General features: G+C 32.0%; 3 protein-coding genes across 5 annotated transcripts; 2 read left to right on the plus strand and 1 right to left on the minus strand.

Annotated features, from left to right (window-relative positions):
* The first annotated feature begins 7,288 nt into the window (after positions 1–7,288).
* LOC101512881 (uncharacterized) lies at positions 7,289–17,293 on the plus strand. Of its 2 annotated transcripts, XM_004487552.4 has the most exons (20): positions 7,289–7,612; positions 7,686–7,774; positions 7,868–7,977; positions 8,368–8,431; positions 9,200–9,288; positions 9,742–9,808; positions 9,893–9,955; positions 10,175–10,345; positions 10,443–10,536; positions 10,633–10,712; positions 10,835–10,910; positions 11,047–11,090; positions 11,568–11,635; positions 12,022–12,107; positions 12,199–12,356; positions 12,458–13,781; positions 13,921–14,207; positions 15,336–15,542; positions 15,626–15,782; positions 16,720–17,293. In XM_004487552.4, the coding sequence occupies exons 1-20, from the start codon at positions 7,501–7,503 to the stop codon at positions 17,016–17,018; spliced, it is 3,645 nt and encodes a 1,214-aa protein (XP_004487609.1). In that variant the 5' UTR covers positions 7,289–7,500; the 3' UTR covers positions 17,019–17,293. The 2 variants fall into 2 exon arrangements, with proteins under 2 accessions (XP_004487609.1, XP_027187635.1); XM_027331834.2 differs by lacking the exons at positions 7,289–7,612; positions 7,686–7,774; positions 7,868–7,977 and adding an exon at positions 9,012–9,108 and having other exon boundaries at positions 8,383–8,431.
* A 1,199-nt stretch (positions 17,294–18,492) lies between these two features.
* LOC101512574 (protein CHLORORESPIRATORY REDUCTION 41, chloroplastic) lies at positions 18,493–19,353 on the plus strand. Its single transcript, XM_004487551.4, has one exon. The coding sequence runs from the start codon at positions 18,550–18,552 to the stop codon at positions 19,159–19,161; it is 612 nt and encodes a 203-aa protein (XP_004487608.1). The 5' UTR covers positions 18,493–18,549; the 3' UTR covers positions 19,162–19,353.
* A 1,009-nt stretch (positions 19,354–20,362) lies between these two features.
* Positions 20,363–24,619, minus strand: LOC101511805 (pentatricopeptide repeat-containing protein At4g04790, mitochondrial-like). 2 transcript variants are annotated; one of them, XM_004487549.4, is made up of 9 exons: positions 24,301–24,619; positions 24,067–24,114; positions 22,972–23,598; positions 22,675–22,851; positions 22,388–22,452; positions 21,301–21,408; positions 21,044–21,168; positions 20,824–20,902; positions 20,363–20,656 (listed from the first exon to the last, which is right to left on the minus strand). In XM_004487549.4, exons 1-9 carry the CDS (start codon positions 24,473–24,475, stop codon positions 20,495–20,497), a joined length of 1,566 nt encoding a protein of 521 aa, XP_004487606.1. In that variant the 5' UTR covers positions 24,476–24,619; the 3' UTR covers positions 20,363–20,494. The 2 variants fall into 2 exon arrangements, with proteins under 2 accessions (XP_004487606.1, XP_004487605.1); XM_004487548.4 differs by having other exon boundaries at positions 21,044–21,171.
* Positions 24,620–27,935: the final 3,316 nt, after the last annotated feature.

Below are 27,935 nucleotides of genomic sequence, written 5' to 3' on the forward strand. Positions count from 1 at the left end.
TGAAACAATTAAATAACTCAATTATTATAAAACATAGAGACTACTCTTTATACATGAATGTATTAAATTTGACTTTTTATTTTTTAAAATAAATTAATAATATATTTGAGAATAATTCTTTCTAAATTACAAGAACATTTGTTATTTTCTCTTAAAAGTACCCTTTATTTCTAAAGGATAGTTTTTTTTTTGTCAATGGAGTACGTTTATAATTAAAGATATAAATATTATTTTCATTTAGATGGTATGATTACCATCCCTTCACTCTAATTTTGTTCAATAATTTTTTCAATCCATTTTACTTTTATTTGATTGTGGATGTTACTATTTATTGAGTTTGTTTCGTAATGATTGCTTGATACCGTCTTAAAAGGATCCAAAAACATCCTGAAAAGACAAAAGTATATCCCAAGTATCGGCAACAGTTTGCTTGCTTCCCAAAATCCGTGCTATTTCTAAGATAAAGAGGATATAATTGTAGCCAACAAAAAAAAAAGGGGAATAAACCTAAAATTAGTAACGTCACATGGAGAAATCAGGGAAACTAACGATAGTGGATATTTAGCTTTAAAGTTAAATTTAAAATTTAAAATTTATTTGAATAAAATAAAATTAAGTTTGTTTTTTTACTTAATTTCAAAATAGTTTTTTATTAAAATTAAAAAATAGATTTTAGTAATAATGGTCTTATTTTAAAAAAAATTGTTTTAAAAAGGCTTTGATTTCTAATTTCTAATGTAAATTTAATTTAATTTTTTAATTATATCTTCTAATTAATATTATGTCAATTACTTTAAATTTATTGTTCACTCATTTTACATTAATAATAAATAAATGGAATACATTAGGATTAATAAAGATAATTTGGTAAAATTATTGTATCTCTCTCATTAATCATCTTTTTTTTTTTATTAAAATAAATTTAAGGTGTTCCAGTCTAATATAGATAAAATTTTATGACTCCATGAATTTTTTTACTAAGAAATTTATATATGTCTTCTTCAATGATACTAATAGAGTTAGAAGCCACAATACATGGATCTAAAGTTTGCCTTTTACCACCGTAACAAATCATTAAAGTTTTTATCATATTTCTTAATAGATGCGAAATGATCAAATATGAAAGTTATTTTAGAATGGATGAGTAATTATTTTATGTAATTTTTGTACAAGACAATTTTGTTAGCAACACAATGAACATTTTAGAGAATATTTAGTTGGGGGAAGAAAAAAATACGAGAAAAAAATATGAGAAAAAAATATTTATTGTTTTTTAAATTACTAAAATACTCCTAAATTTTAAACAATCTCAAATCACAATCAAAATTGTTAATTAATAAAATTAGTTTAACTAATTTATCAATTTAAATTAGTTAAATTTAATACTAGAATTAATAATTTTTGTGAAATTAATTACTTTAAGATGCTCCTAAATTTTAAAGAATCTCAAATATTTATTTTGTTTGTCTTTTGAAGATCCATTAATACTACTCTAAAATGAAATATAAATAAAAATAATATTTAAAAAATTGATGTATTGTGAGACATCAAATTTTAATTATATTTCATTTTAGATTGAGTATTTTATATTTAAACCTTGTTGGGGCGAAACACCATGCTATACCCTATTTTGTATCTTAATCACATTCCAAGTATGCTTCCCTTCAATATTACTAGCCACTTCTCATGTGATAAAAGGGACAATTAGGATGCCATCGTTTCATCTACACTTACCCTTCCCATGTGAATATACTAATTACTCCACCTATGGGAATAAAAACTACAAAGTTGTCGAAATTAGTTTTTCTAAAAGTATGTTTAGAAGAGGCAAATGAAATTTTTTAAGAATTTAAAATTATAGGTGAATAAAAAGCTTTAATTGAATTTTATTGTTTTGTAATTTGTTTGTTTGAGGGGAAGCCCTTTCCATTTCTTGTTGCAAATTAAGCTCATTGAGGGAAACCAAGAGTCATTAAAATAAATTCATTTTTAAAACATTTAGTTTGTATAGGGTAATTAAATAAGATATAGATATAAAAAATGAGAATTTATTTATAGTTGAATTATTTTTATATTTTTCAAAAGTTTGGGTAAATTATAAACCCCAAAAGAAAATGACTAAATTTAAAATTTAAAAAAAAAATGATAAATTTGAAATGTGACTAGCTAAATTTAAAACAAATATATATATATATATGAATCAATCTGCAAAAGTTGAAATTTATATCGATACCAATCAACAAAATTTGAAAAATAAATAGGAACCAATATGCTAAATTTCAAATATATAGAGACCAATACACATATTAAAAATAATATATGGACCAATTCAAAATTCACATCGTACAAAGTAAGAAATTAATTACAAATTGTTAGTTTTTTTTTTTGGCACATAAGAGGGCAAATAACAAAAAAAAAAAAAACTAAGAAATTAAGCGCACACCCGTGGATATATAAATCCTAAAAAAAATTCTCAAAAAGTTTCTTAATTTAAAAAAATTCTCCAAATTTATATATTCAAACAAAGTAATTTACTACATTAAAGCATTTGACTTATTCTCTAAAATTAAATTATATCATAAAACTCTCACATTAAAGTACACTCTATTAGTTCTTACATGCATGCAAATAATTTATTATTATTTTGATATAAAAAATGAAAATTTCAATAATATGTAATAAAGATGAAAATATTCATTACTTGTAAATATACTCCATGTATGACATTAAACAAACGTTACTTTTGAGTAATCATTTGACTACATATCAATGTGATCACAATGTGACTTTGTGTACACATATTCAATATATTTCAAATATCAATTCTCATCCACTTTCAAGATAATGGAAATATGAGAGGAAGAGGGAAAATGCTGGCTTGGAGTACAAGAAAGGGAGAGTTAGCAACCTTTTCCCTTTTGTTAATGTTTTTAAATCCCCCCATATGTTGACAGCACAAAGTCATTCCGCAAAAGTCTCCAAGATATGCATTTCTTTTCTTTTTCTTCTTCAAAATAATAATATTGATAAAGAAACATGATTATGATTCATTGACTTTCATCGGTTGGTGCTTTTAAATAAATTTAATCTCTTATGTTCTTTATAACATATATTACTATTATTTATAACATATATATTTTCTAGCATCAGGTATATGTAACCTTATGAGGATGTTAATTAGATTAACAAATCCCAAAACAACATAAGTTATTCTCCAATGGGGAATACATGATTTTACATCTCCAGAACTGGATTTGGTTATTTTCCTTTTTAGGTGATTGAAAAGAGTTTGGGGGAAGTTAACTATATTAATCTCTTATCATGGTTCCACATTAAGAATTTGTGTCTAAACTTACAAACTCTATTGAAACACATTCATTTATGACACTTCTAGTTAAGATTTTGTGGAACACTTTTGAAGTGGTTCTTCAAGTGAACTTCCTTATATATGTCATAGTTACATCTTCAAATATAGAAGATGGTTGACTTTCTTCTTGTTGACCGTTGTTTCCCAACCTAGTTGGTAGGTTTTTTCATGTCTCACTAGGATCTACAACATGTATTCCTTTTTCAAGTCTCACTTGACTCAACAACGAATATTCTTTAAGTCTCTCTAGACTTGTATCTCAATCTTTTGAAAATGACTTAGTACCATCAAGTCTTTCAAAGAGATAACCTCATTTATTATCAGGCGTTTTAGAAATGGATGTATCTTTGACAAATTTATTTAACCAACTTTGTAAGAGAGACTATGCAATACAATCAGAAATAATCAGTTTAAGTATTTTTCTCTCTGAAAGGTATGTCTTTTCTTCATGGATGATTTACAAGATAAATTTTCTCAATGAGAAGATATACATTACAAAATACATGTTCTTTGTCTGGATTACTTTCTAGAAATTCATTCAAACTTAGAACCACTTTGGTCGACAGTGACTATTTTACTAAGTGCCTTTGTTTCTTATGCGTCATCACTTTACGCTCGTGTTGAGGTCAAATTAAATAGAGCTTTAGTATATAGTTGTTAGGAGATCATATAGTTGTCTTAGTTGCGGCAAAAAAAAGTCGTAACATCTTCTTTTCAAGTTATTTGCGTTCAGATATTTGAGTTCTGTCAGATGCTTCATTTTTTGTGCCTAGTCTTCGTATTATCTTCATTTTTCACTTCTGATGACTTCATATGATCTATACTTGGATAAATGCTTTTTTTGCCTAGTTGAGTTTTTCAACTGATGAATTTATATTGATTAGACAAAAAATTTGTTTTCATGTGATAACTTCATTTATTTTGATGTAGGCTTTTATGTCAGATGTTCTTTTGGTGGTAGACTTATTATGTGTAGCTTGGTTATCATTAGATGATTTACCTTTTTCTCCCCGTGTAATTTTTCTTGATTTGTTTAAAAGATGCTACATGCACACTTCAATAAATATTAGATAATAAATTGTTTTTTACTATGTATTATTTTGTCATCGTGAAAACACCAAAGCAAACATTGTATCATCAAAACACTTCAACAACAAGACCTCATGAAACAAATTATTTGTCACTCCAACTGTCTTAACCCTTGAAAATATTTCGTTTCCTTTCATATCCCTTCTGCGCTAGACATTTTGGAGGGCTTGAGCCACCATAAGAGTATTTAGAAGGGGTTATGAGGGCCCATTATCCTAAAAATGCTTCTAGTTTCTTGTCTTGGTATTTGCAAAGGCTAGATCGTCTGAATTTTTGTGGGCTTGTTGGTCGACATAAATTGTCACAGAAATACATAATTTTCTTGTAATGGAAACCTAGTAGAGAACAAATAAAATAAGTGTCGTCTTATATTGAGACTTCTTCTCTCTACAGTTGGTCTTCTATAACTAGTTTATGTGTGTTACATTAAAGATCAATGGATATGTAAGTAAATTTTTTTTACATGTGTGGTTTTCCTCATCAATGCTACTATAATTGTTTAGGGTGATCTACTCAAATTGATTGTATAAACCAGATGACCGACACGATTTGTACTGAAGCTAAATGAAGTTGATAATGAATCCATGTAGAGTTCATTATATCGAAAGTCTTATCTATGATCGAGAGATCATTCGTGTTTAATGATAGTTGCTAATGATGGTACAAGTACACATGTAGTGTCACCATTCAATATTTGTATATGAACTTTGACAATAGATCTATATGTTGTGAAATATACCTAAGTTTGTACGTCCGATTGAAGTGAAACTACATGGTGTACAAGAAGATGCATCTTACATTGATTAAACAAAATGAGAAGAATGTTTGCTACATAATAAGAGATGCAAAAGCAAAGGATAATTTGTTAACAAATAAAGTCAAATTCTAAATAATGCACATGACTGAAAATTTAGGAGATATATAAGATGTGGATGAATGTATCTTGACACTTAAAAAATGCTACAATTATAAAAAGTGATGAGGCAATTAATGTCTTACTTTGTCACTTTCATAAATGAAAGCTACTATTTCTTCTTATAAAAAGAGAGTCTTGTAAAACATTGTATCAATCTTAATCCAATAACATGCGAGAAAAGAGTATGAAATCACCTGTATTATGAATTTCTTGCGAATGAGTATGTAACATTATTATTTTTTGTAAATTATTGAATGAGGGTACTTGAGTTTGTGCATTGATATAATTTGGGTTGAATTGCTATTGTTGTAATTTTATTTAAAATAATAAAACAATTGATGAGGTGTTTCCATTGATGTAGCTAAGAGGCGTTTCATTAGTTTGTTTTAATTAATATTTTTTTTGTAGTGTGTGTATTTTAATGATTTTTCTCAACACTATCATTATCAAAATCCATTAACTCTATAGGTGTGTGCGATTTAATGATTTTCATCAACACCACACTTATCAAACTCCCTTAACTCTATTATGCAGAGACATTTCTAACATCTTAAGAAGGTAAGTCGAATATCAAAATTTACTTTATGTTTGTCTTATTTACAACAAAATAATTGTAAATTCAATTTTATCATGAGATTATCCGAAAATTTTTATTGTAAAGATGTAAAATATATACTTCAAAAAAAAAAAAAAAATATATATATATATATATATATATTTATATTTTATCAGAGAATAATATTAATAATACTAATTCAGACATAATATATTCAAAAAGTTAACCACACATTCCAACAAATTAAATATTTAATAGACTAAAGAATCATATAATTTCACCCGGTCCAGCTCACCATAAGCACCATCAGAGAATCCTAACCAAAATCAATACATCAAAAGAAAAAACAAAACATGCTGATATATAAATAAGTAGCAGTTTGGCACAAAATAATTATTCAACCATTGCAATAGTGGATAAACGAAACCCTAATTTGTTCCTGAATTTTAACTTCCTCTGTTATTGTGGAAGCTAGCTTGCACTCATTGAGACGTGTTTCGACCTTCCTTTTCCCAAAGAGCATAAGATAAGATGGAGTAAGAGAAACATGTTACGTGCTTAAGATTGACATTGCATGGTGCCAAACACCAAAATATGCATCAACATGCTTTTCAGGTTTCAAACATTATTATACAATTCATTTTTTTAAAGCATGTACATACTGACACTACAGAACGCGAATGTCATAAAATCCAATCCCAAGGCACATGCTCCACATTCATTTATTATTTCCTCATTTATTATATTCCTATTTCCACTTTTCACAAGTAATAAATATTTAACAAGTGCTCTAAAGATGTTGGTTAAGAAATAAAAATAAAATTTTTGTATTAAAAAGAATAAATTTTCAAAGAGTTAAATATACATACACTTTTAAATATTTGTTAGTATTTACTTAGACTATAAACTCATAATTTTTCTTAAATATATAAATAAAATATCAAATAATTATATTTTAGTCGAATATATTTATATAATTTAAACTAATGTTCTCACATTGCGAAATACATACATAATTTTGTCTCTTAATTTAATTTTTTTAAACTAAGTAAAATAAATATAACTACCATAAAATCTAACGCAACTAACAATTAATGTCGATTTTATTAATCGAAATATTTTTTGTGATTATATTGTAACTCAGCCTTTTCTTCTGTCAAAAAATTAAAAACTGAAGATCTTCTCTTTAGGTTTGTGAATTTTTGAGTACCGTCCCTCTTCAATCACAACTATTAATAATTAAAAAATATTTAATTTTTATTATATCAATCTTAAAATATATCTAAGAATAATGGTATGACAACTCTAAATTTTTTGATGACAATTAAACTAACAGAAAAAGGATGCAATAGACCCATTCCATTCCATGTTGTTTCGCACGTGCCGCAAGTGCTCTCGCCGCAATCTAGATTCCATTTTCTATCTCTCTCTCTCTCTCAGCGATGATTAACACAAGAAGAAACATAGAAAGAAGAAAAACCTTCCATTCGGTTCAATTACAATATACAGTTTCCACATCACTTCACATAAAAAACCGACCCGAATCCGTCGATCCAAACCTGATCTCAGGTAATGGAGTCGATACTTGGTCGTGCTCTTGAATACACTCTCAAGTATTGGCTCAAATCCTTCTCACGAGATCAGTTCAAGTTACAAGGCCACACCGTTCACCTTTCCAATTTAGGTTACTTTTTCTCCAAATCCAAATCCAAATTCGAATCTACTTTCATTTCACTGACTTTCATTCTCGATTTCAGATATCAACGGCGACGCTTTGCATTCCAGCGTTGGATTGCCGCCGGCGTTGAATGTCGCATCCGCCAAAGTTGGAAAACTCGAGATAACGGTTGATTTCGAGATACTTGGTTACTAACTTTTTTTTATTTTCAGTTCTTTTGCTGTGTTGTTGATTTGATTGATTAATCTGTTGTTTGTGTAGCTTCCGTCAGTTAGTAATGTGCAAATTGAACCAATTGTTATTCAAATTGATAAACTCGATCTGGTTCTTGAAGAGAATTCTGATTTCGATGCATCTTCAAGTTCAAATAGGTAAACATGATACCAAACTATGCTTGAAATGGACAATGTTTGGATAATAAATGGTTTAATTAAGCGATCAAAGCATTAGTGTTAAGTATCATATACGTGGTTATATATGAGCTATTTTTATAATAAAGGATAAAACAAAGTGGAACTATTTTCATATAAGTTATAAACTGTATTTAGAAGCTGTCTGAGAAAGTTTATGGAAATAAGCTGAAAACAGCTTATTGATATGTCATATACTGTTTCCATAAATTTTCTAAACAGTCTCTCAAGTGTTTATGTTGGTTGATAAACTCAAATAAGATAATTCAAATAGGCTCATGATGCTTGATCCTTTTGTTGTTGCTATCGGTCTATTGATTTTTCTTGGCTGTTTTGGTTGTTTATGTGCAGTTCAGCGACCTCTGCTGCTACAGCCAAGGGAAGCAAGACTAGCGGTTACGGTTTTGCTGATAAGGTTTGAGTTTGAATCTCATCTTTTTTAAGCCAGAGTTGATGTGTATGATCAATGATGATGAAGGGTGATATATAACTACTAACACTGTGCCTTGGTTGTTTTTGAAGTCAGTTTTCACAATGGGAAATGGGGACATGGCTTGGGGATTTGAATTTGAACGGTTGTTATGTTCTAAATTACATAGATAAAGATGTAGGAACAGATAAATTTGTTGACTATAGGAAGAGGTTATTGGATCTTTGACAAATATCGAGCAGAACAGGATGATAAGGATTTAGTGAATGGGAATTTTAGGATAATTCATAATTTCTGTTAGTTGGTAAATTGGTCAGTTAGTTTTCGTTATGAACACCCTATTTTATACATTGTTACATGTAGTTATGTTTGCTATCCTATGCTGCCTTGTATATAAGATGTAATATGTATTTTTGTAAATCAAATCATACAGGTCTTTTTACAAATCTCAATAGGGAAACAAATCACATGTCTCCTTTGCATGTCCCTTTTTTTGTCCTTCCAATTAAAAGATAAAACCTTACACAAATTAATGACTAAGATAGAGAATGCTAATATTTTATAGGTGATGGGACAAAAGGGTAAAGTTTATTTCATTCCTAGTGGAAAGATGGTTTCTTGCAATGCCTTCCAGCCTAACTCATTCCTTTCTTTTAGATTTGGTAGTTCCTGGCAAATGCCAATCACTTGTCCACATACACAAATATATTATTGGGATGTTACTTGATCGTACTGATTGTGGGCAATCATCAGGTCGCAGATGGCATGACTATACAAATTCATACAGTTAATCTATTACTTGAAACTCGCGGTGGTTCTCGTCGCCCAGGTGGAGCAACATGGTAAGTTCCTGTTACCAGCTGATAGAGCACTTTCTATTGTTTTGTGGATCATGTATATGCATTAGCACAAGATTGCTCTTTAGTCATTGTTGTCAAATAGTGGCCATGGCAGATTGCGGTGGCAGATTTTTTTACAAGCATCATGGCCAATTTGTGAAGATGGAGGTGCCATGGCATTTTATGGCAGAAATGACAGCTTAAAATAGCTGATTTTTGGCTTTCCGCCATGGTCCACTGTCCACAATCGATAGTGCGGATTTTAGTATGTTGTTCTCTGCTGTAGTTGCAGTATCTAACTACAGCTTGTAATGGAGTTAAAATATAGTAGGTTCTATGGGGTAACTTTAAGCATAGATACGGGGAGTGATGTGTTTTACATTGGTTTTCACTCAAAGATATGTTATACCTCAAACCATATATATCAACATGTCCATTTGTTGTCTCCGGTTGCAGGGCACCACCTATGGCATCTATCACCATACGCAACCTTTTGCTGTATACCACAAATGAAAACTGGCAGGCAATTACTTTGAAACTCTGGGTTCTATAATTTCTGAATCTTGTCCAGTGTAGCATTTTATTGAAGAATTTTTCCTTATCTCAGGTTGTAAATCTTAAGGAAGCACGGGACTTCTCCAGTAACACGAAGTACATATATGTCTTCAAAGTAATATACCCCTTTTGGCTTTCACTATTTTTAATATGTGTGTCTAACTCTAATCTGCGTTGGTGTGATTTCTTTCATTCATCTTGCTCTTCTATATTATTGCGCTCCTTTTCTTATAAGTTTCTTTACTAAAGAAATATTTTCTGTTCTCAGTGATGAGGATAATGTCGCTTCTGTGTGCATTACCACCTATTAATTCTCAGTTTTTATCCTGTCCAGAAACTGGAATGGGAATCTTTGTCTATTGATCTTTTGCCGCATCCAGACATGTTTGCTGATGTTACATTTGGCCGCTCTGAAGAGGGATCAAACCTGAGGGATGATGATGGTGCAAAAAGAGTATTCTTTGGAGGAGAGCGTTTTGTGGAAGGAATATCAGGAGAAGCATATGTAATAAATGCTGTTCCTCCAAGCTATTTTACAAGTATTCAGTTTTATTATAGAATGTTATGAGTCATGAAATATAGGTTGGATGTATGATTAACAGATAACGATTCAGAGAACTGAATTGAATAGCCCACTTGGACTTGAGGTTCAATTGCACATCAACGAAGCTGTTTGCCCTGCGTTAAGTGAACCAGGTAAGTAAAACGGATCACTTTATTTTTATTGTATCCATATTGAATTGAATAAAATGCATAGATATAGTACGGGGTTAACACAACCTATATGAGCAGGACTTCGTGCACTTCTTCGCTTCATGACCGGAGTATATGTTTGTCTAAACAGGGGTGATGTTGATTCAAAGGCTCAACAGGTTTCTTATTGTCAACTTTTTATTGCCTTTGAGAACACCAAGTCTCAGTACTTTGTTTTTTTGTACAAAATCTTGTTTCCTTATGGCTTTCTCTAAGTCTATCTGTAATTGAATTGTGACAGCGATCCACTGAAGCAGCTGGGTGTTCTCTTGTTTCAATTGTCGTAGATCATATGTTTCTTTGCATTAAAGATACTGGTTTGTCTTTGGCATGTGCATAATTCTTTTTATTTTGATCTATATCTCCTTCAATTATTATTGAATATCCTGGGGCTACTAGTGTTATGTATAGCATTACATGCAAAATGATCCAACAATTGGTATTAACTTTCAGAGTTCCAGCTTGAGTTTTTGATGCAGTCCCTCTTTTTCTCTAGGGTAAGTTTTTTGATATTTTCTTTGCTGACAAGTTAAATTCTTGTACTCTTTCTTTATTTCTTCAGCGTACTCTCAATACCGTTGCTGGTTGTACTACCTTAGCCTTATCTAGTAGGTTGAATAGAACTGAGTTTATTTTAAACCAAACTTAAACAATAATACAAAACCTTATATTTGCCTTTAATACTTTTTTTAACGGGAGGTTTAAGACACCTTTCATATATAGTATATTTTGGTTCACTAGATTCTCACCGGGTAACAACATGAGAGACAAACCTCTCTTATACCTGTGGACACTTGGTATATTTTGCTATAATTAGTATTAATGATTCAGAAAAAAGATAAGGAAAAATAAAATAAAAATGTAAACATTAAATTATGTGGTCTATGTGATTTTGGCATGATGAGTTTTCTTCTTTTAATAATCAGGCTTTTAGTGGCAGTAGACTTATACTGTTTGATTGACTATCCTTGTAGGCCAGTCTTTCTGAAGTAGATAATGACAAGAACTTAACCAAGATTTCAATTGCTGGATTATTTTTAAGGTTTGTGTCTTTCAACTCTGTTTGAACAACTATTGAAACAATTAAGTGAGCTGTGTGTGTATGCTTGGTTGCGGTTGTTTGTGTCAATGTATTCTGTGCTCATATCATATGATTTACTAAATGGAATCCAAGAGGCAACTTATCTGAATATATTGGTAATCTGTTATGAACCACTGCTTTTGTGGTTAGATATTCTCGAATGGGAGAAATTAATACACTTGAAAAGGGGGAAAGGAAAAGAGAAAGAGTTGCTTATATTCTTAAGGAGGGACAATATCGTTGCATGATAAATCATTTTAGTGGCTCTTGATTATTGAAACGGCATAATCTTCTTCTTCCAGCACTTCAATGAAACTAAATTATAGTTTGCGTTTATTGGAATGCAGGGACACCTTTTCCTCCCCTCCATGTACTTTAGTGCAACCATCAATGCAAGCTTTCACTGGAGATGCTTTTGATGTGCCAGAATTTGGTATTTATAAGTCATTAGCGCTCTTGAACGCATTTCAGAAACTTTTATGTACTGCTTGTTAAAAATTTGTTCCTATCCTTTCTCTTGACAGCTAGAAGCTTTTCCCCCCCGATATATCCTCTAGGAGAACAACAATGGCAGTTAAGTGAGGGAACCCCTCTAATATGCCTCCATGCTCTCCAGATCATACCTTCTCCACTTCCACCATCCTTTGCTTCTAAAACCGTTATTGACTGTCAGCCTCTGATGGTATGTGCAGAATTTTACAAAAAATGCTCTGTTATGGGACTTATAGTGCACCATTTTTTTTGCCAATCATATTATTTGATGTTTTTTTTTTCTTCTTCCAGATTCATCTCCAAGAAGATTCATGCCTGAGGATATCCTCTTTTTTAGCTGATGGTATTGTTGTCAGTCCTGGTGACATCTTACCAGATTTCTCAGTGAAATCTTTTATTTTCACTCTCAAGGGATTGGATCTTACAGTTCCTTTTGACAAGGCCAAAATGGATACTTCTAAAAGTGACATAGACAATACACTCCATACATCCTTTACTGGAGCAAGGCTTCATATTGAAAGCCTTTCATTTTTAGATTCACCTTCATTGAAACTAAGAATGCTGAACCTTGAGAAGGATCCTGCTTGCTTCTGTCTCTGGGAAGGTCAACCAGTTGATGCTACCCAGAAGAAGTGGACTGCCAGAGCATCCCAGCTTACTTTGTCTCTGGAAGCATGCACCGGTACAACTGGACGTCAGACTGCAGGATTGTGGAGATGTGTTGATCTGACAGAAGCTTGCATTGAAGTAGCCATGGCAACCGCTGATGGAAGCCCGTTGTTAAAAATTCCTCCTCCTGGGGGTATTGTCAGGGTTGGAGTTGCTTGCGAACAGTATTTGTCCAACACTTCTGTTGAGCAATTATTTTATGTCCTAGATCTATACGGTTATTTTGGAAAAGTTAGTGAAATGATGGCAATGGCTGGAAAAAAGAAACAACTGGAGGACGTTGGGCACAAATCTTTCAGTGGAAAGCTTATGGACAAGGCTCCTAGTGACACTGCTGTGAGTTTATCAGTGAAAGACCTCCAACTTCGATTCCTGGAGTCTTCACCAATGATTGTTGAGGGACTGCCATTAGTGCAATTTGTTGGAAATGATCTGTTTACCAGTGCCACTCATAGAACCCTTGGTGGGGCTATTGTTGTTTCATCTTCTCTACGCTGGGAGAGTGTTGAGATAAGTTGTGTGGATGCTGAGGGGAAGTTGGCATCTGAAAGTGGCTCTTTCTTGAGTTCTAGCATAAATGTTCCTTCACCAAGTGACAATGGATATCCTCAACTAAGAGCTGTATTCTGGGTGCATAAGAACGAGAGACATCAAATGGATGGAAATGCTCATTCAATCCCTTTTCTTGACATAAGCATGGTCCAAGTCATACCATTACATGAACAAGACTTGGAGTCTCATAGTTTGAATGTCTCAGCTTCCATATCTGGTGTTCGTCTTGGTGGGGGAATGAACTATACTGAAGCCCTACTGCATAGATTTGGAATACTTGAGCTTGATGGAGCTCCTGGAAAGGGTCTTTGTAAAGGGTTGGAAAACTTACAAAAGGGGCCATTGTCAAAACTTTTTAAATCAACTCCTATGATTCTTGATGATTCAGAAGATGGTATGAAACAAACAATGTCATCTTATTTTCTCTAGTTGGTCAATTTGGTTAATACATAATAAGTTTATTCTAAGTTCATATTCCTTATGTTCATATCTTAGTTTAAATTAATTTTTCTTGGTTAATAACTTTTCACCAGTTGAAAGCATGGGGGAAGGGAAAGAAACAGGTTTTCCACGCTTGAAGAAGCCAGATGATGTGGATGTAACTATAAAATTGAGAGACTGGTTATTTGCTCTCGAAGGTGCACAGGATATGGCTGAAAGGTGGTGGTTCTCCAGCCATGAGGATGAAGGAAGAGAAGAGAGGTGTTGGCACACATCTTTCCATAGTTTACAAGTAAATGCAAAAAGAAGCCCGAATAATGTTAAAGATGAAAAAGCACAAATGCATAGAATACAGCATCATTCAGTAGAAGTGGTTACGGTGAGTTCATGCTTCTTTCTGATTTTTCAAGATTTAATGTCTGGGTTTATAAATCTGTGTTCCAAACTAATGCAGAATAAAAGATTTACTGTCTGCTTTCAAGAATGTAGTTATTTTGTTTTACACTATAATAATAGAGAGAAAACTAGATTAAATTACGACAAATAATCTGACATCAAGCATTGTGTCGACAGGAATATCTAAACACAATGACATATTCATTCATCTGTAGTTCCATCTTATAATGCATGATATCATTCCTCCATTATATATATGAAAACCAGGCAAACTACTAGAACTAGACTGAAAATATAACTTTTTTTGTGGGATGGGGAAACTTTAATGGATCATTTGACCTGCTACTATTCTTTTGACTACTAAATACTGCTTTGTGTATAGAGAAACAATTCATTTGTGAAAACTGAAAACAATCAAACATCTGCTTGCAAACATATATAGACTCTTGGTTTTGATAAAATATCATGAAAACCTACTTCTCATGCTTGAAGCTGATAATTTTTCAATACATTGTTCTCTTTTCTCAACTATCTTTCCTAATTCATTTTTTTCTTTACAGTTAATAACTAATAATTCATCTATGTTGATTTGGTTAGCTTCAGTGACCAAAGATATACATCAAGTTTGTGACATTTAATTCAACCTTAAAAAATTAAAGTAGCATTATATTGTTCATTTAGGTAAAAATTAAATTAGTGTGTAATTTTCAAGCATTTTTATCTATTTTATATTAATTTTAAAACATTAATGAGGGATTTACTTTTACAAATCCTTAAAAATGAAATTAATGTTAAACTCTTAAGCTCTTAAAGGGCTGTTCATTCATTTCTTCAAAGTCAGAAGATAAGGTTTTCTTACATGGACAAACATAAGACGAGAAGGTTTTATTGTTACATTTTTAATGAATTATATGTTGATTATGCTTATCAAAGTACATTTGGTATATACTTTGGAAATGTTAAATGCCATCTATTCTGGATAATATATGATTTATTAGCTCTTGGCTTAAGCATGTTAAAACTAAATATCCTTATTAAAGGGTTTTCATTGCCTATCTTCTCATTTCGGTCTCCTGTCATACAATCTTACATGCTGAGCCTGAACATGCAGGTGGGAGTTCAAGGGCTGCAAATCCTGAAGCCTCATACCCAAAAAAAGGTTCCTTCATCAATGGTAATTGCCAACGGGGTTAAGGAACTTAATGACACAATTGGAGGAATTGGTCTTGAAGTTCGCCTGATATTATGTGAGGAGAATGTTGATGATGAAACGACTAACTGGGAAGTGGAAAATCTAAAATTCTCAGTTGGACAGCCGGTAATGAGAACTGTTGATTTAAGTATGGGTCATTGTCTCTCCTTTATTAGATGATTGTCTGTAATGTTGATTTTACCGTGCAGGTTGAGGTGGTTGTAACGAAGGATGAGGTTCAGCACCTTACTTTTTTGTGCAAATCTGAAATTGATTCAATTGGACGGATAACTGCTGGAATTATACGGTTGCTTAAGTTAGAAGGCTCTATTGGTCAGTCTGTAGTAGATCAACTAGGCAACCTAGGTATGTTTCCAAAGTTTCTTACTCATTGAATTCTATTTTTACTCATAAATTTGGTAGAATCTTTTGCATTACCTTAAAGTTAGAAAGTGATGGGACTGTTTTATTATCTTTGGATCATATAGAACAGTAGATGGATTTTATACTTAGGTCTAGCATTCTTGACAGGTGTAGCATATAGATCAAAGAGAGGCAGTGTACAAGAGTACTTGCTAGGCACAAGGATTTTATAAGTGTTTTTTTCTCTTCTCAAAAACATAATTTATAGGAAATGGATAATGCTTCAATTCAAAGTGTCTAGGATCCAAGTGGCTGTTAAACTGATAACTACCTTAGCTGGATGCCATATAATAATACTTCAAATAAGCAGTATAAACCCTGAAAGATGAGAACTCATTTATTTCTTGGTAAAAAGAGATGGAAGTGCAAAGGCATCACTATGATTTAAAGACATCTCAACTCTGTTGGCACCTCAGAGAAAGATGAAAACTAATGGTAATGCGTAAAAATGAGAAATCTTGAAGACTGAGAGGCACTTGAACAATTTTTTGAAAATGCTGAATTTACTCTAACTCTAGTTCTACTGATTTTCAATTCATACATATGTAGACAAGCACCTTGCAGTGGTATAAGTAAATACTAAGGGTATGTTTGATTAGCTTTTCAAAAACTGGTTTCTGTTTTAAAAAAAAATTAAGAAAGAACAAAATAACAAATTTAGTTCTTTGTTGATTTTTAAAACAGAACAATGTTTTTAAAAAGTATAATCAAACAGCTCTAATTCTCTGGATTTCCTCTTGAACCGGAGATGTTATTTAGGTTAACTACAATTTCAACAAGCACGTCATAAGACAAGCACATCATAGATGTTTGCATGCTGATGCACTCTTGTTTATTCAACTATCATCATCTAATAATGGCATGGCATGATGACTTGCAGGAAGTGAAGGCATTGACAAGATCTTCTCTTCTGAAAAGGCTAGTAGAGATGGTAGTGTTAGTAGTAGAGGACTTTCTCCATTACCAAACTCCTTAATTGAAGAACCAAAAAAAACTAAGGAGCAGACATTAGCTTTGCTCGAGGAAGCAGTTATGGACTCACAGGCTAAACTTAATGATTTAATCAGTGATATTGGTACTTCAGAGTCTTCTTCCTCACAACACCTTACCATCGTCAAAGTAAGTCAAAAGATCGACACTATGCAGGGCTTATTGATGCAATTGCGGAATCAACTTTAAGATTCTTCTGCCATTTTTTGATGTATAAATATATAATATTCAATTGATTTTCGATCACATAGGTTATATGCAAATCTTATGTATATAGGATACAAGTCCTTGTTGAGTGAGTGTTTTACAAAGCGATGTCATTGTAACAGAAAATTTTGTTCTCTTAAGCAAAAATTGCAAAATATTTTCCGATCATGTAATGTAATTAATGCTAGTGCTACCGTGTACAAGTGATACATATTGTGCACAGTGAAAGAGTAAATTTAACCGTTAGATTAAAATGATCCTTATAAGGTCTTTCACACTTGATTTCTCTCTCTCTCTTGCACACACACACTTTGTTTTCTCCTCCTCTCCCTCAAGTTCTTGCCACTGCCACCCACAACAATTGAAGTTATCAATTTCACAATTTCACTAATTATTAGTCTCAGATCACATGTTAGGGTGTTCAAAAAATTTCATAGGCATATGGGCCCACTTTTTTTAAAAAAAAAATTGGCATTTTTTTTTCTTTAAAATTTTCCAATAGAAAAGGTTTAACTTTTTTTTTTGAAATTTTTTTAATTCAAAAAAAAAAATTGATTTTTTTAAAATTTTCTCACAATTTTTTGAGAAAAAAATGTTTTTCGATATTCTTTTGAGAAAAATAAATTTCGAAAATTTTTCTTAAAAAAAATATCAAAATATTAGACTTATAAGTCTCCTTTCTTAAGTCCACAAAAAATAATGAAATAATAGTTTGGAACTTTTATTATAGGCTTAATAAGAAATTTTCTAAGGAGATTTATAAAAAAAAATTAAAAAGATTTGGGAGTTTAGGACTTTATTGACACCTTTAACAAAAATACAACCTTCCTCTTCATTGTGAATCTTCCGCTGTTGATCATCAACTCAACAAAATTATTCATAGATTTTGGTTAATATTTCGAAAAAGTCATAGGAGTTAAGAATAATGCCCCTTTTACAATTTTATGTCACACAAAAGACATCAATTTTTGAAATACAGCTTGGACAAATTGTTGCCTGAAAAAAAATAATCAAATGTAAAGGAAAAAAGAAAATCGAAAGTAGAAATAAAACGAAAATGCAAACCTCTATAGTGAATAATGAATAAAGTCATCTATGGAACTTTTTAAATTGAGCATTTTTTTTTTCTTTGAGAGCAATGAATTTTTGTAATTAAGTGGTCTTGATTATCTAACGGTAAAAAGTGGTCTCATATGTGTAATCATTTAAATGATAATAATTTAACCTAACAATATCAGTATTTGAACTTTCTCATACGAATGTCATTTTTTCACTTTCACTTTGTTATACATTTGACAAAACATGATATTTTATTTATTTATTTTTTGTAGGTGGGGTGTAGGAAGTTGGTACCAAATAAATTTGGTCATTGGAACCAATTTCTTTAAGGGGCCTAACAAGATAAAACCCAAACTGAATTATCTGAAAAGTGAGATAGCTATTATGCATATACTAATAGCAACCATAAAAGGTAAGAGCCTTATCCTTTATTTACTTTTGCTTCCAAACTTGCATGGCTTCAACAATCCTATCATATGCTACTCTTCAATATCATCTACACATTAATAATCTCTTCCAAACCAAAACATCACCAAAAAAGTACTTCTCCATAAAATGCACTATTTCTGACCCTGAATTTCCAACACCAGACCCTACAAACACTACAATGAACAATCCAGAAACATTTCCTATAGAAAAAAGAAGAAGATCAGAGATAATAAGACAAAGAAGGCCAAAAACTGAGCTTGCAACCGAGCCACAAAACTTCGAAATCGGTTGGAAAAGGACGAAAGAGATTAATCTTGAGAAGCCAATTGGGTATGTGGTAGCTGATTTTTTGGAGAAGTTGGAGGAACTTATGATGAAGAAGGAATTTGGATCAACAGAACTGTTGGCAAAAGTTGGAGAAATCGTCGCCGAAAGGGCGAGAGAAGAAGCAGAGGTTTTGAGAGATGAAGGGAAAGTTGAAGAGAGAATGGTTACTGAACTTTTTAGAGTATTGAAGTTGATGGAAATGGATTTGGCTATGGTGAAAGGTGCTGTGAAGGAAGATACTTTGAGTGAGAGGCTTGAAATAGCTAAGGCAAGGTGCAGGCAAGCTATACTTGTTGCTTATTCCTTTTGAACTTTTTTTCATGGGAATGTGATATTCAGAATATAAAATAATGTTATTAAACATTTTTGTTTATGTCACTGATTTATGTGTATTTTGATAAACATAAGATTCTTTTATTTTAAAAAGATATTGAATGTGGATTGAATGAAACAGTGTAATGTTGAAAGATATTAGACCTTTTAATACTAGCATTTTGTACCATTCTTGCTTTGTTGACTCCAATGACATTAAAGAGATCATTAATGCATCACTCACAATTGGCTTAACTTCACACTTAAAGAATATAAATAATTTGATCCTTCAATTAAGTTAAAACTATTTGAACAAGTAGTTGTAATTTTCAAAGTGATATTGACTTTATATGTTGGGTTCCAGTTTGGAGTGAAGTTACAGGAACCTTGCATTGTTTGATACTAATGAATTCTTATAAAGAATTTTTAAATTACAAGGACTAAATTGAATTTGAATTAAATTGTGGGACTAAATAAGTAATTCAATTATTTTTTTGTTTATAAATTTACTTTCAAATCTTTTATTTTTATTTTACAATGTTAAGAGTAATATACAGGTAAATACTCGAAGAAATTCTTTCATGGACTAAGTGAGGAATCGAATCTTTCTCAACGTGATACATATTTTGGTTCATACTTATCACTCAAAATCAAATAGCTTCTTTACGTTAAGGATCTCAATGACTAGATGAGAATAATAGTAGTCCAAATGAATATTAATAATCTAGATTACAAGCCATCAAATAAAACGTAGTATTCACATAAAAACTCTAGGATAAGTTATACTATCATCTTAAATTTTAGGAGGATTAACTCAACTTCACAAACAAGCTTGAAAAATAGAGATTTCCTGATAAAAGTTCTGTTTACCAACTTAGTAAAAATTGGATCAAACCAACTAGTTTAACGGACTAGTCAAACAAATAGTACAACCACAACTGATTCTCAATCCTATAGAACCGGACATAATTAGATTGAACCACAGTTCGACCAATTCATTAAAATAAAATACTTTTTTATTCTTATTTTTATTTTATAGTTGTTTGATTCAATTATAGTTAATCCAATTGAACTATGACTTTCTCATCGTTTTCTATCTCCAGTCTAATTCTAATCTAGTGATTATAACGCTAAACTCTAGGTTGGGGACTTAAGTTTTCTCTGATAGCAATTCTAAAAATGTTTTTTCTTTTAGGGGGTGAAGGAAATTGGTTATATGGTATGATTCGAAGAAATTGTTTGTAGGACAGATTTGTACGTACATCAGCACCTATTGTTGTTTGTAGAAAAGTAATGAAGAACACTACATATACTCCTCTTATTAAGGAGCCTCATTCAGCATGTGAATTATTGTTGGCGTTTTCACAAGCAACCAGCAGAGAATCATAACATTTTTGTGAAGGCAAAAGGCCGTGCTTATCCTTGATTTCTGAAAGCAACACCATGCAAGTATGCAAATGATTGGACTCTGACTCCTCAATTAGAGAAAATACCTGTAAACGGCACACAAATTTATTGTCAAAACAAAATGTGAACCAATGGAATTCAATAATATCCACTATTTAACAACACTGCATGGGATATCAATAATAGCCATGCTTCATATCAACATTGAATTGCAAGTTTATACAATTTGCATAAAAAGGGAATTAAAGCTAACCTTATCAAATAGAACTTTCATAACCAGTTCATCATCTTGTAACTTATCCTTGAGGAGCTTACACAAGTCAATAGCAGAACTGACCAAAAATCAAACGAACAATAAGTAAAGTGAAGAATACATTTTTAGTGCAAATAAATCAATGGAAATGAAAAAATAAAATAAAAATAAATAGAAAAAATAAAATAAAAATAAAATAAATAAATAAATAAATAAAAACCTTAAATGCTTATTCCAAATACAACACAAGATGATTCTGCAGCAAGCATCATTCCAATAGACTGTATCATTTAGTTCCTCAAGTAGTAGAAGCAATTGATCCAACTCTCCATCGGAGCACGTGTACTGCTATAAATTTCCATTGGGTTTGATTATTTTATTAAGATAAACGAGAAGGAAGAAATTAGTCAGGAACAGTTAGGGTATGTTTGGATGGAAGGTTATAAAGGTTTTTGGAATGTTAAGTTCATATTGTACCTTGAGCAATGCACAGTTATGTAAAATGAGCTTCTCATATGATGAAGAAGAAGGTAAAACTTCTAGCTTTTGGTGCAAATCCTTGAATTTTTTAATGCCATCCTCAACCTTCAAGAACACCAAAAATAAATTACAGGAAAGACACAAAACACTATTTTGTCCAAACACACAAGCCATTCTAAATAACCTTGCTCTATCCACCAAACCGGCTCAAGGTTACTTGGAATGAAATCAAAAGAATAACAAGAACAAAAGGCAAAGATAAAGAAGTGTTAAATTTCTTAATTTCCACCCGAGCATCCCTTACCACTCGATGTTAGACTTCGGCACCCCATAATACCCAAGTTCCTTTCATAACACCATCCCTGACTCTACGTCACTTTACTTGGCCTTTCCTGATTGATATAAGAATCCAAGCGCTTGGGGAACCCTCCCTTAAAAGCTAGCTATCAAGGAGAAAGAATCGAGCCACTTAAATACCCTAGGGAATCCCACATTACTCAATGTGGGACTTAGGCACCCCATAATACCCAAGTCCTATCAGATCAACATGGTGTTGGTAACATGGCGCTTTTCCAGAATAGAACCCAGGTTCAATTCCTATAGTCACCCATTTGGGAGCCAGCCGAACTTTGCGTGAACAAAATTGGATATTCCGCTGCAGACTTGAGGATTAGTTCCACAGTGAGTCTAAAGGACCTAAACTTATGGGACACCCTAGGGTGTCCACTTGGAAGCCAAATGCCCTAATTACAGTGGGCTAGCAACAAATAAAGGCAGACGATGACTTATGAGCAACAGTTACTGACTCATTATAAATATTATGTCTTCTTATGACTATAGATGATAAACTACAAATGCCTTTATTTTATTCAACCTTTATTTAGAATACAAAATCAGTTATCGATAAATTATCGCTGAAGTATGCTGATAGAAACTAGCAAACTGGGATTCATACAACATCAATCATGACTAAAGTCTGAAGTAACACAAAATGCGAAACTGGTGATATAGTTCTAGAATAAAGCAAAGTACATAATAGTATCTTTCCTCAAGGACACTATACCATGCATGAGAATTTTCTTACCGATAAATCTGGAATGCTGACTGCATAATTAGCAATGAAGTTTGTAATATTATCTGCTTCATGATCTGCAAAATGCAATAAAATCTCAGTACAATATCTACAAGGCACAAATTTATAAAGATAAAGGCAACACCTAATCCTTCTATATACTATCATAGTACTACTCTAGAAAAACACTGGTAGAAAGTTAGAAAATTATTTAATTCAGTACATTTTACAATTAACAAAAATATATTTGCAGTCCTAATTACAGTAATAAGAAGATAAAAAAATCATGATGATACTACTTGTTTTGAAGTCCAAAAGGAGCTTCTCCGCAACAGGTTCCACTAGTAGTCTTCCCAATGCCTGAAATATCTTTGCTACAGAATCAACAGATGAAATCTTTTGTATATCTATGTTTTCCAGCGCCTCCAAAATATTTTCCCTCCGCTCACTTTCACAAAGAGCCAATAAATAACTTTCTGCAGCATAAGTCGAATCAAGTAAATTTCTAAAGCACTACATGAAACAAAATATCTGTTTATGTTGGACGTCAATGTGCAGAAAAAAGCAGCATCATGTTAAAAAGAAGATTCACCTACCTCGTAAATCAAAAGTGTCCTCACCATCATTCTCTGCAATATAATTACATAGACCCTGAATCTTTTCTTCGTTATTAACTCTTAACCACAGCGTCATTTCATAGTAACCAAGTCTTGCTATTGAACTAGGATTCTCATCTTTGATAACATGACAGAAAAACTCAAACTCTTCAACCAAACCCATGTCAATTAAATACAAAAGAAGAGGGCGATATGTTCGCTCTTCTACCTCTAAACCCTGTTTTCTCATTAACTCAAGAAGCTGAAAAACCTTCCCTATTTCTTCTGTTGCAATGTCTTCATTCTCAGCTCCCCTAGCTTTACCTATGCATAATTCTACCATTGCATTATATCCTTTCACACCTGGTTTTTGTCCCATTTTATCAAACAACTCAACAGTTTCCTCAGTTCCTAGTATCTTTGCACAACTTTCAATTAAGCGGCGAAAACGGTTTTCTTGAGTAATTTTGAAGATGCATTTTCTTTTCTTTTCACGAGAAAGCTCTTTTCGCCGCACTGATATATTGCTTTGAGGTGCATTTGGCACCTGCAACATACTCAGGATTCTTTCAAACTCATTTGCACCATCAATTTCCTCATAAATGGGTGTCTTGACTGACTGATCACCTGAAATAAGTAACCATACACTAGTAGTAGCTCAAGAGGTTGAGCAGGGTCACTTTAACTAGTTGGAGAAGGAGGTTCAGGGTTCAATTACTGGCTACTAACATAATATAAACTAACAACAAACAATTGTCAATCAAAATAGACTTTGCAGACAAGGAGAAAAAATATCAAGTTTAAAGGTAATCTATTCATAGGAAGTTCGTAGTTCAATCACCGGCTACTAACATAACACAAACTAAAACTAACATTTGTCACTAAAAAACAATACAAGGAGAAAACAAGATAACAAAATTAAGGATAATCTATTCATAGGAGGTTCGGCTTTCAATCTCTAGCTACTAACATAACACAAACTAATGTATATTCTTTGAATTAAACTGCAGAAATCATACCTTCTTTGAATTTTCATCTATATCCTAAACAAAATAGATAATATATATTCTCGTAGACATTTTAACAAACACTTACCGTAGAAAATAGAAGAAACCTGCTTAAAAACATCATCAGACAATTCATCTGCAAAAAAAAAAAACAACAAAAAAATGAGATTTTTACACTCAAATATGCTAACAAATGAACACCCAGAAAAAAAATATTCCAATTCAACAAAACCCATTAACGTAATGAGTCAAAATCTAAAATACCCAGAAACAATTACGGTCGTTGTTATTTTTTCTAGCATCAAAGGGTTAGGTGAAGTACCAGAATCAGAGTTTCGATTAAGTTTGAGGCTTGCAAGGATAGAATCACCATCGAATTTAGAAAGGGTCGAAGAAGAAGATGATGAAAAAGAAGAAGAATGAGCGGTGAAAGTGGTGGCTGAATGTGAACGGAAACGAGTGGTGCATAGATTTCTAATAACGTAGTAGTAGCGCATTTGAATTTGAATTTGAATTTGAATGAATATAGAGAAATTATGATTGATGAATTTTGAAGTGATGTTCGATTCTGTTTCTCTCTAATGTAGAAATGGAACCAAGCAAATTAGTGCGTATGCAATATATTAGTGCACTTGTCCCGCAGAAACTATCGCATGACCTAGGCCTCGTTAATCTTTCTGACCTGTTTAATAAAAAAAAGTAAGATTATTTTTAGAGAATTGACTATTGTACCCCCCATTTAAACTTATATCCCCCAAATTGTTAAAAATCCAATTTTATCCTTAAAAAATTCATTTAGGAGCAGTTAAAAAAAATTACTCTAAAATCTGACCTTGCTGAAATTTCCGGTAAGTTGCATCAAAATTTCCGGTAGTTATAATTGTTACCGGAAATTTAGAAACTGAAATTTCCGGTAGTTGTAATTTGAATACCGGATTTTTGAAATTTCCGGAAGCTACCGGAAATTTCAAAAAATTTGAAAAATCCGGTAGTTATTTTTTGTTCACCGGAAATTTGGTTTTTTGAAATTTCCGGTAGTTAACCCGGAAATTTCAAAAATCCGGTACTTAATTTTTTTTTTTTTTTTTTGAATATGCTTTTAATTTGTTTGTTATTTTATTTGAATTGTTTTTTTGAACTAGGGATGGAAAACACACGACCAGTATTTATAGATTTAACTGAAGCATTTACAACTGATCAAATTTTTGAGTCACGAGAAGCTGTCATATCATGGGCAAGAGAGATAGGTCGACAAAATCGAGTAGCAGTTATCATTACTCGATCAGACGTAGAGACTGGAAAGAGAGGAAGAAAGTCAAAAGTAATTCTTGGTTGTGATAGAGGTGGACAATATAAGTCAAATAAAAATGACACAGGTACTTCAACTAAAAAGTGTGGATGTCCGTTTAAACTTAAAGCGAGACCACTGAAAAATGATGAAGGATGGATTATTAGTTTAATCTGTGGACTTCACAACCATGAGTTAGTAGCTACTTTTGAGAATAATGCATTTATGGGACGCTTAACAGAAGAAGATAAGAAACATGTTGACGAGTTGACAAAGTATCACGTTGCACCGAGACATATCTTGTCATCTTTGAGAGATCGAGATACGGAGAATGTGACTAGTATCTATCAAATTTACAAGCGACGAAGTACATACAGGAAGAATTTGATGGGACCTAGAACTGATATGCAACATTTGTTGAAGTTACTTGAAGCTGAGAAATATACTTGTTGGAGTAGGACTCATGAGGACTCCAACGTTGTGAGGGATATGTTTTGGACGCACACAGATTCCATAACTTTGCTTAACATGTTCCCTCTTGTATTGATCATGGATAGCACCTACAAAACCAACAAGTATAGGTTACCGTTGTTTGAAATTGTTGGTGTAACTTCAACTTGGTTGACATTTAATGTTGCATTTGCTTATATGGATTCTGAACGTCAAGACAACTTTTGGTGGGCATTGGAGAAGTTAAAAGAGTTGTTTTTTTCAAACACGCCATTTCCTCAGGTGATTGTGACTGACAGAGAACTGGCTTTAATGAATGCAATTAAAGTTGTATTTCCATCTTCAACAAATTTACTTTGTCAACTTCATATTAACAAAAATGTTGGAGCCAAATGCAAACAGTATATATTAAAGAAAGACATGCAAGAACCCATTCTTGAGTTGTGGAGGAAAATTGTTTATTGTTCTGAAGAGAAGGAGTACGAGGAACTTTTGCAAGTATTTGAGCAAGCATGTGTCGATAATATTATTTTCTTTGACTACGTCAGAGACACATGGTTGAATCCTCATAAGGAAAGATTTGTTGAAGCATGGACCAATCGAGTATTGCATCTAGGAAATACTACGACTAATAGGTATGTCATTAAAATTTCACATTTTGTATGATATATGATATATGATTTATGCATGATATATGATCATTACTTCACATTTTGTATTTTTTTTGTTTAAATATTAGGGTTGAGTCTGCTCATTGGTCATTGAAGAGATTTTTGGAACACAGTAAAGGAGATTTTTGTAAGGCATGGAATGGTATGAATGACATGTTGAAGTTTCAAATTATTAAGATCAAAGGTTCATTTGAGATAAGTAAAGGTCGCAAAGAGCATATACACAACAATCCATTCTTTGAGAAATTGACTTGGGTGGTATCCAAGAAAGCTTTGGGTGATATTGTTGAAGAATACAAGAGAGTCAGTTATGTCGGTAACGACAAAGATGTGTGTTGTTGTATACTTAGAAAGACTCATGGATTACCTTGTGCATGTGAGTTAGCAGGATACAAGATGAAAGGTGTTCCAATCCCATTAGATGCTGTTCATATACATTGGAGGAAATTAACCTTGAATAGTGATCAAGAGAATGAACAGTTGACAAATGATTCAGAGTTGGACATTACATCGGAGATGGATATAATTTGGAAAAAATGGAAAAGACTTAATATTGCTGGAAGAAGGGCTTTAAAGAGCAAGTTGCGTGAAATAGCATATCTGGAGTTAATAGATCATAATTATAAAAAGTTTATTATGTTTGGCAAGCTGATAAGCCGGTTTATATATTTTTTATTATTTATTAATGTTATTTTTTATTATTATATTAATAATATTATTTCTTATTTTAAATTTTATTAATTAGGTAATTATTCGGTAGTCATTCCATATTGGATAGAAGTTCCATATTTGATAGCAATTTTATATTTGGTAGTCATTGTTAAGATAAATTCTCAAATTAAAGTCTTGATGAAAATAAACAAAGGTTAATTAAGAATGTTAATTATGATTCTAAAATTTTATGTTAATTTAACTTGTGTTTTTGAGTGAATTAATTCAAAGATAGGAATCAAGCAAAACAAAGAAAACAGTTAAAAACTGAACATATAAAGAATCAAGAATATTCTGGACAAAACGGAGAATGATCTCCAGGATCAAGACTGATCGTCACATCCTCTTGATCAATCAATCTCCACTATTTCAACGAAGCTTCTGCCTATGAATTTTATACTAAGTTCATCAGTACATGGCAAGGAACAAGTAGGATCCATTTCAGTCAAAGAAAGCTTTCAAATCATTAAGATAAAAGGTCTCGAATCAAGCTAGTTGAAACAGTTTGAATCTTCTTCAGCCAAACTGTCAAGAAAGTTTAATCAATCTTGATGTGTACAAGACATCAGGAAGACATCCAGAATGATCAAAACTAAATCTCCAGATTGATCATCAATCTCCAGAAAGTTCAAACTGACAAAACCAGATTGATAATCAATCTCTGTTTCTACAGAATTTCAGCATTGATCTCCTTACTTATGCAGAGGTTTATAACCATTCACCAAACTGTTTTGGACATAATCAAGGTTGCCGATCGAAGCTGTAACATCAATAATTACATATGAACCTTCATGGATCGTTAAACACAAATGCAAACTGATCAAGGACGATTGTAAC

The sequence above is a fragment of the Cicer arietinum genome, chromosome 1 (assembly GCF_000331145.2).
Source record: "Cicer arietinum cultivar CDC Frontier isolate Library 1 chromosome 1, Cicar.CDCFrontier_v2.0, whole genome shotgun sequence".
In the NCBI taxonomy this organism is placed as follows: domain Eukaryota; kingdom Viridiplantae; phylum Streptophyta; class Magnoliopsida; order Fabales; family Fabaceae; genus Cicer; species Cicer arietinum.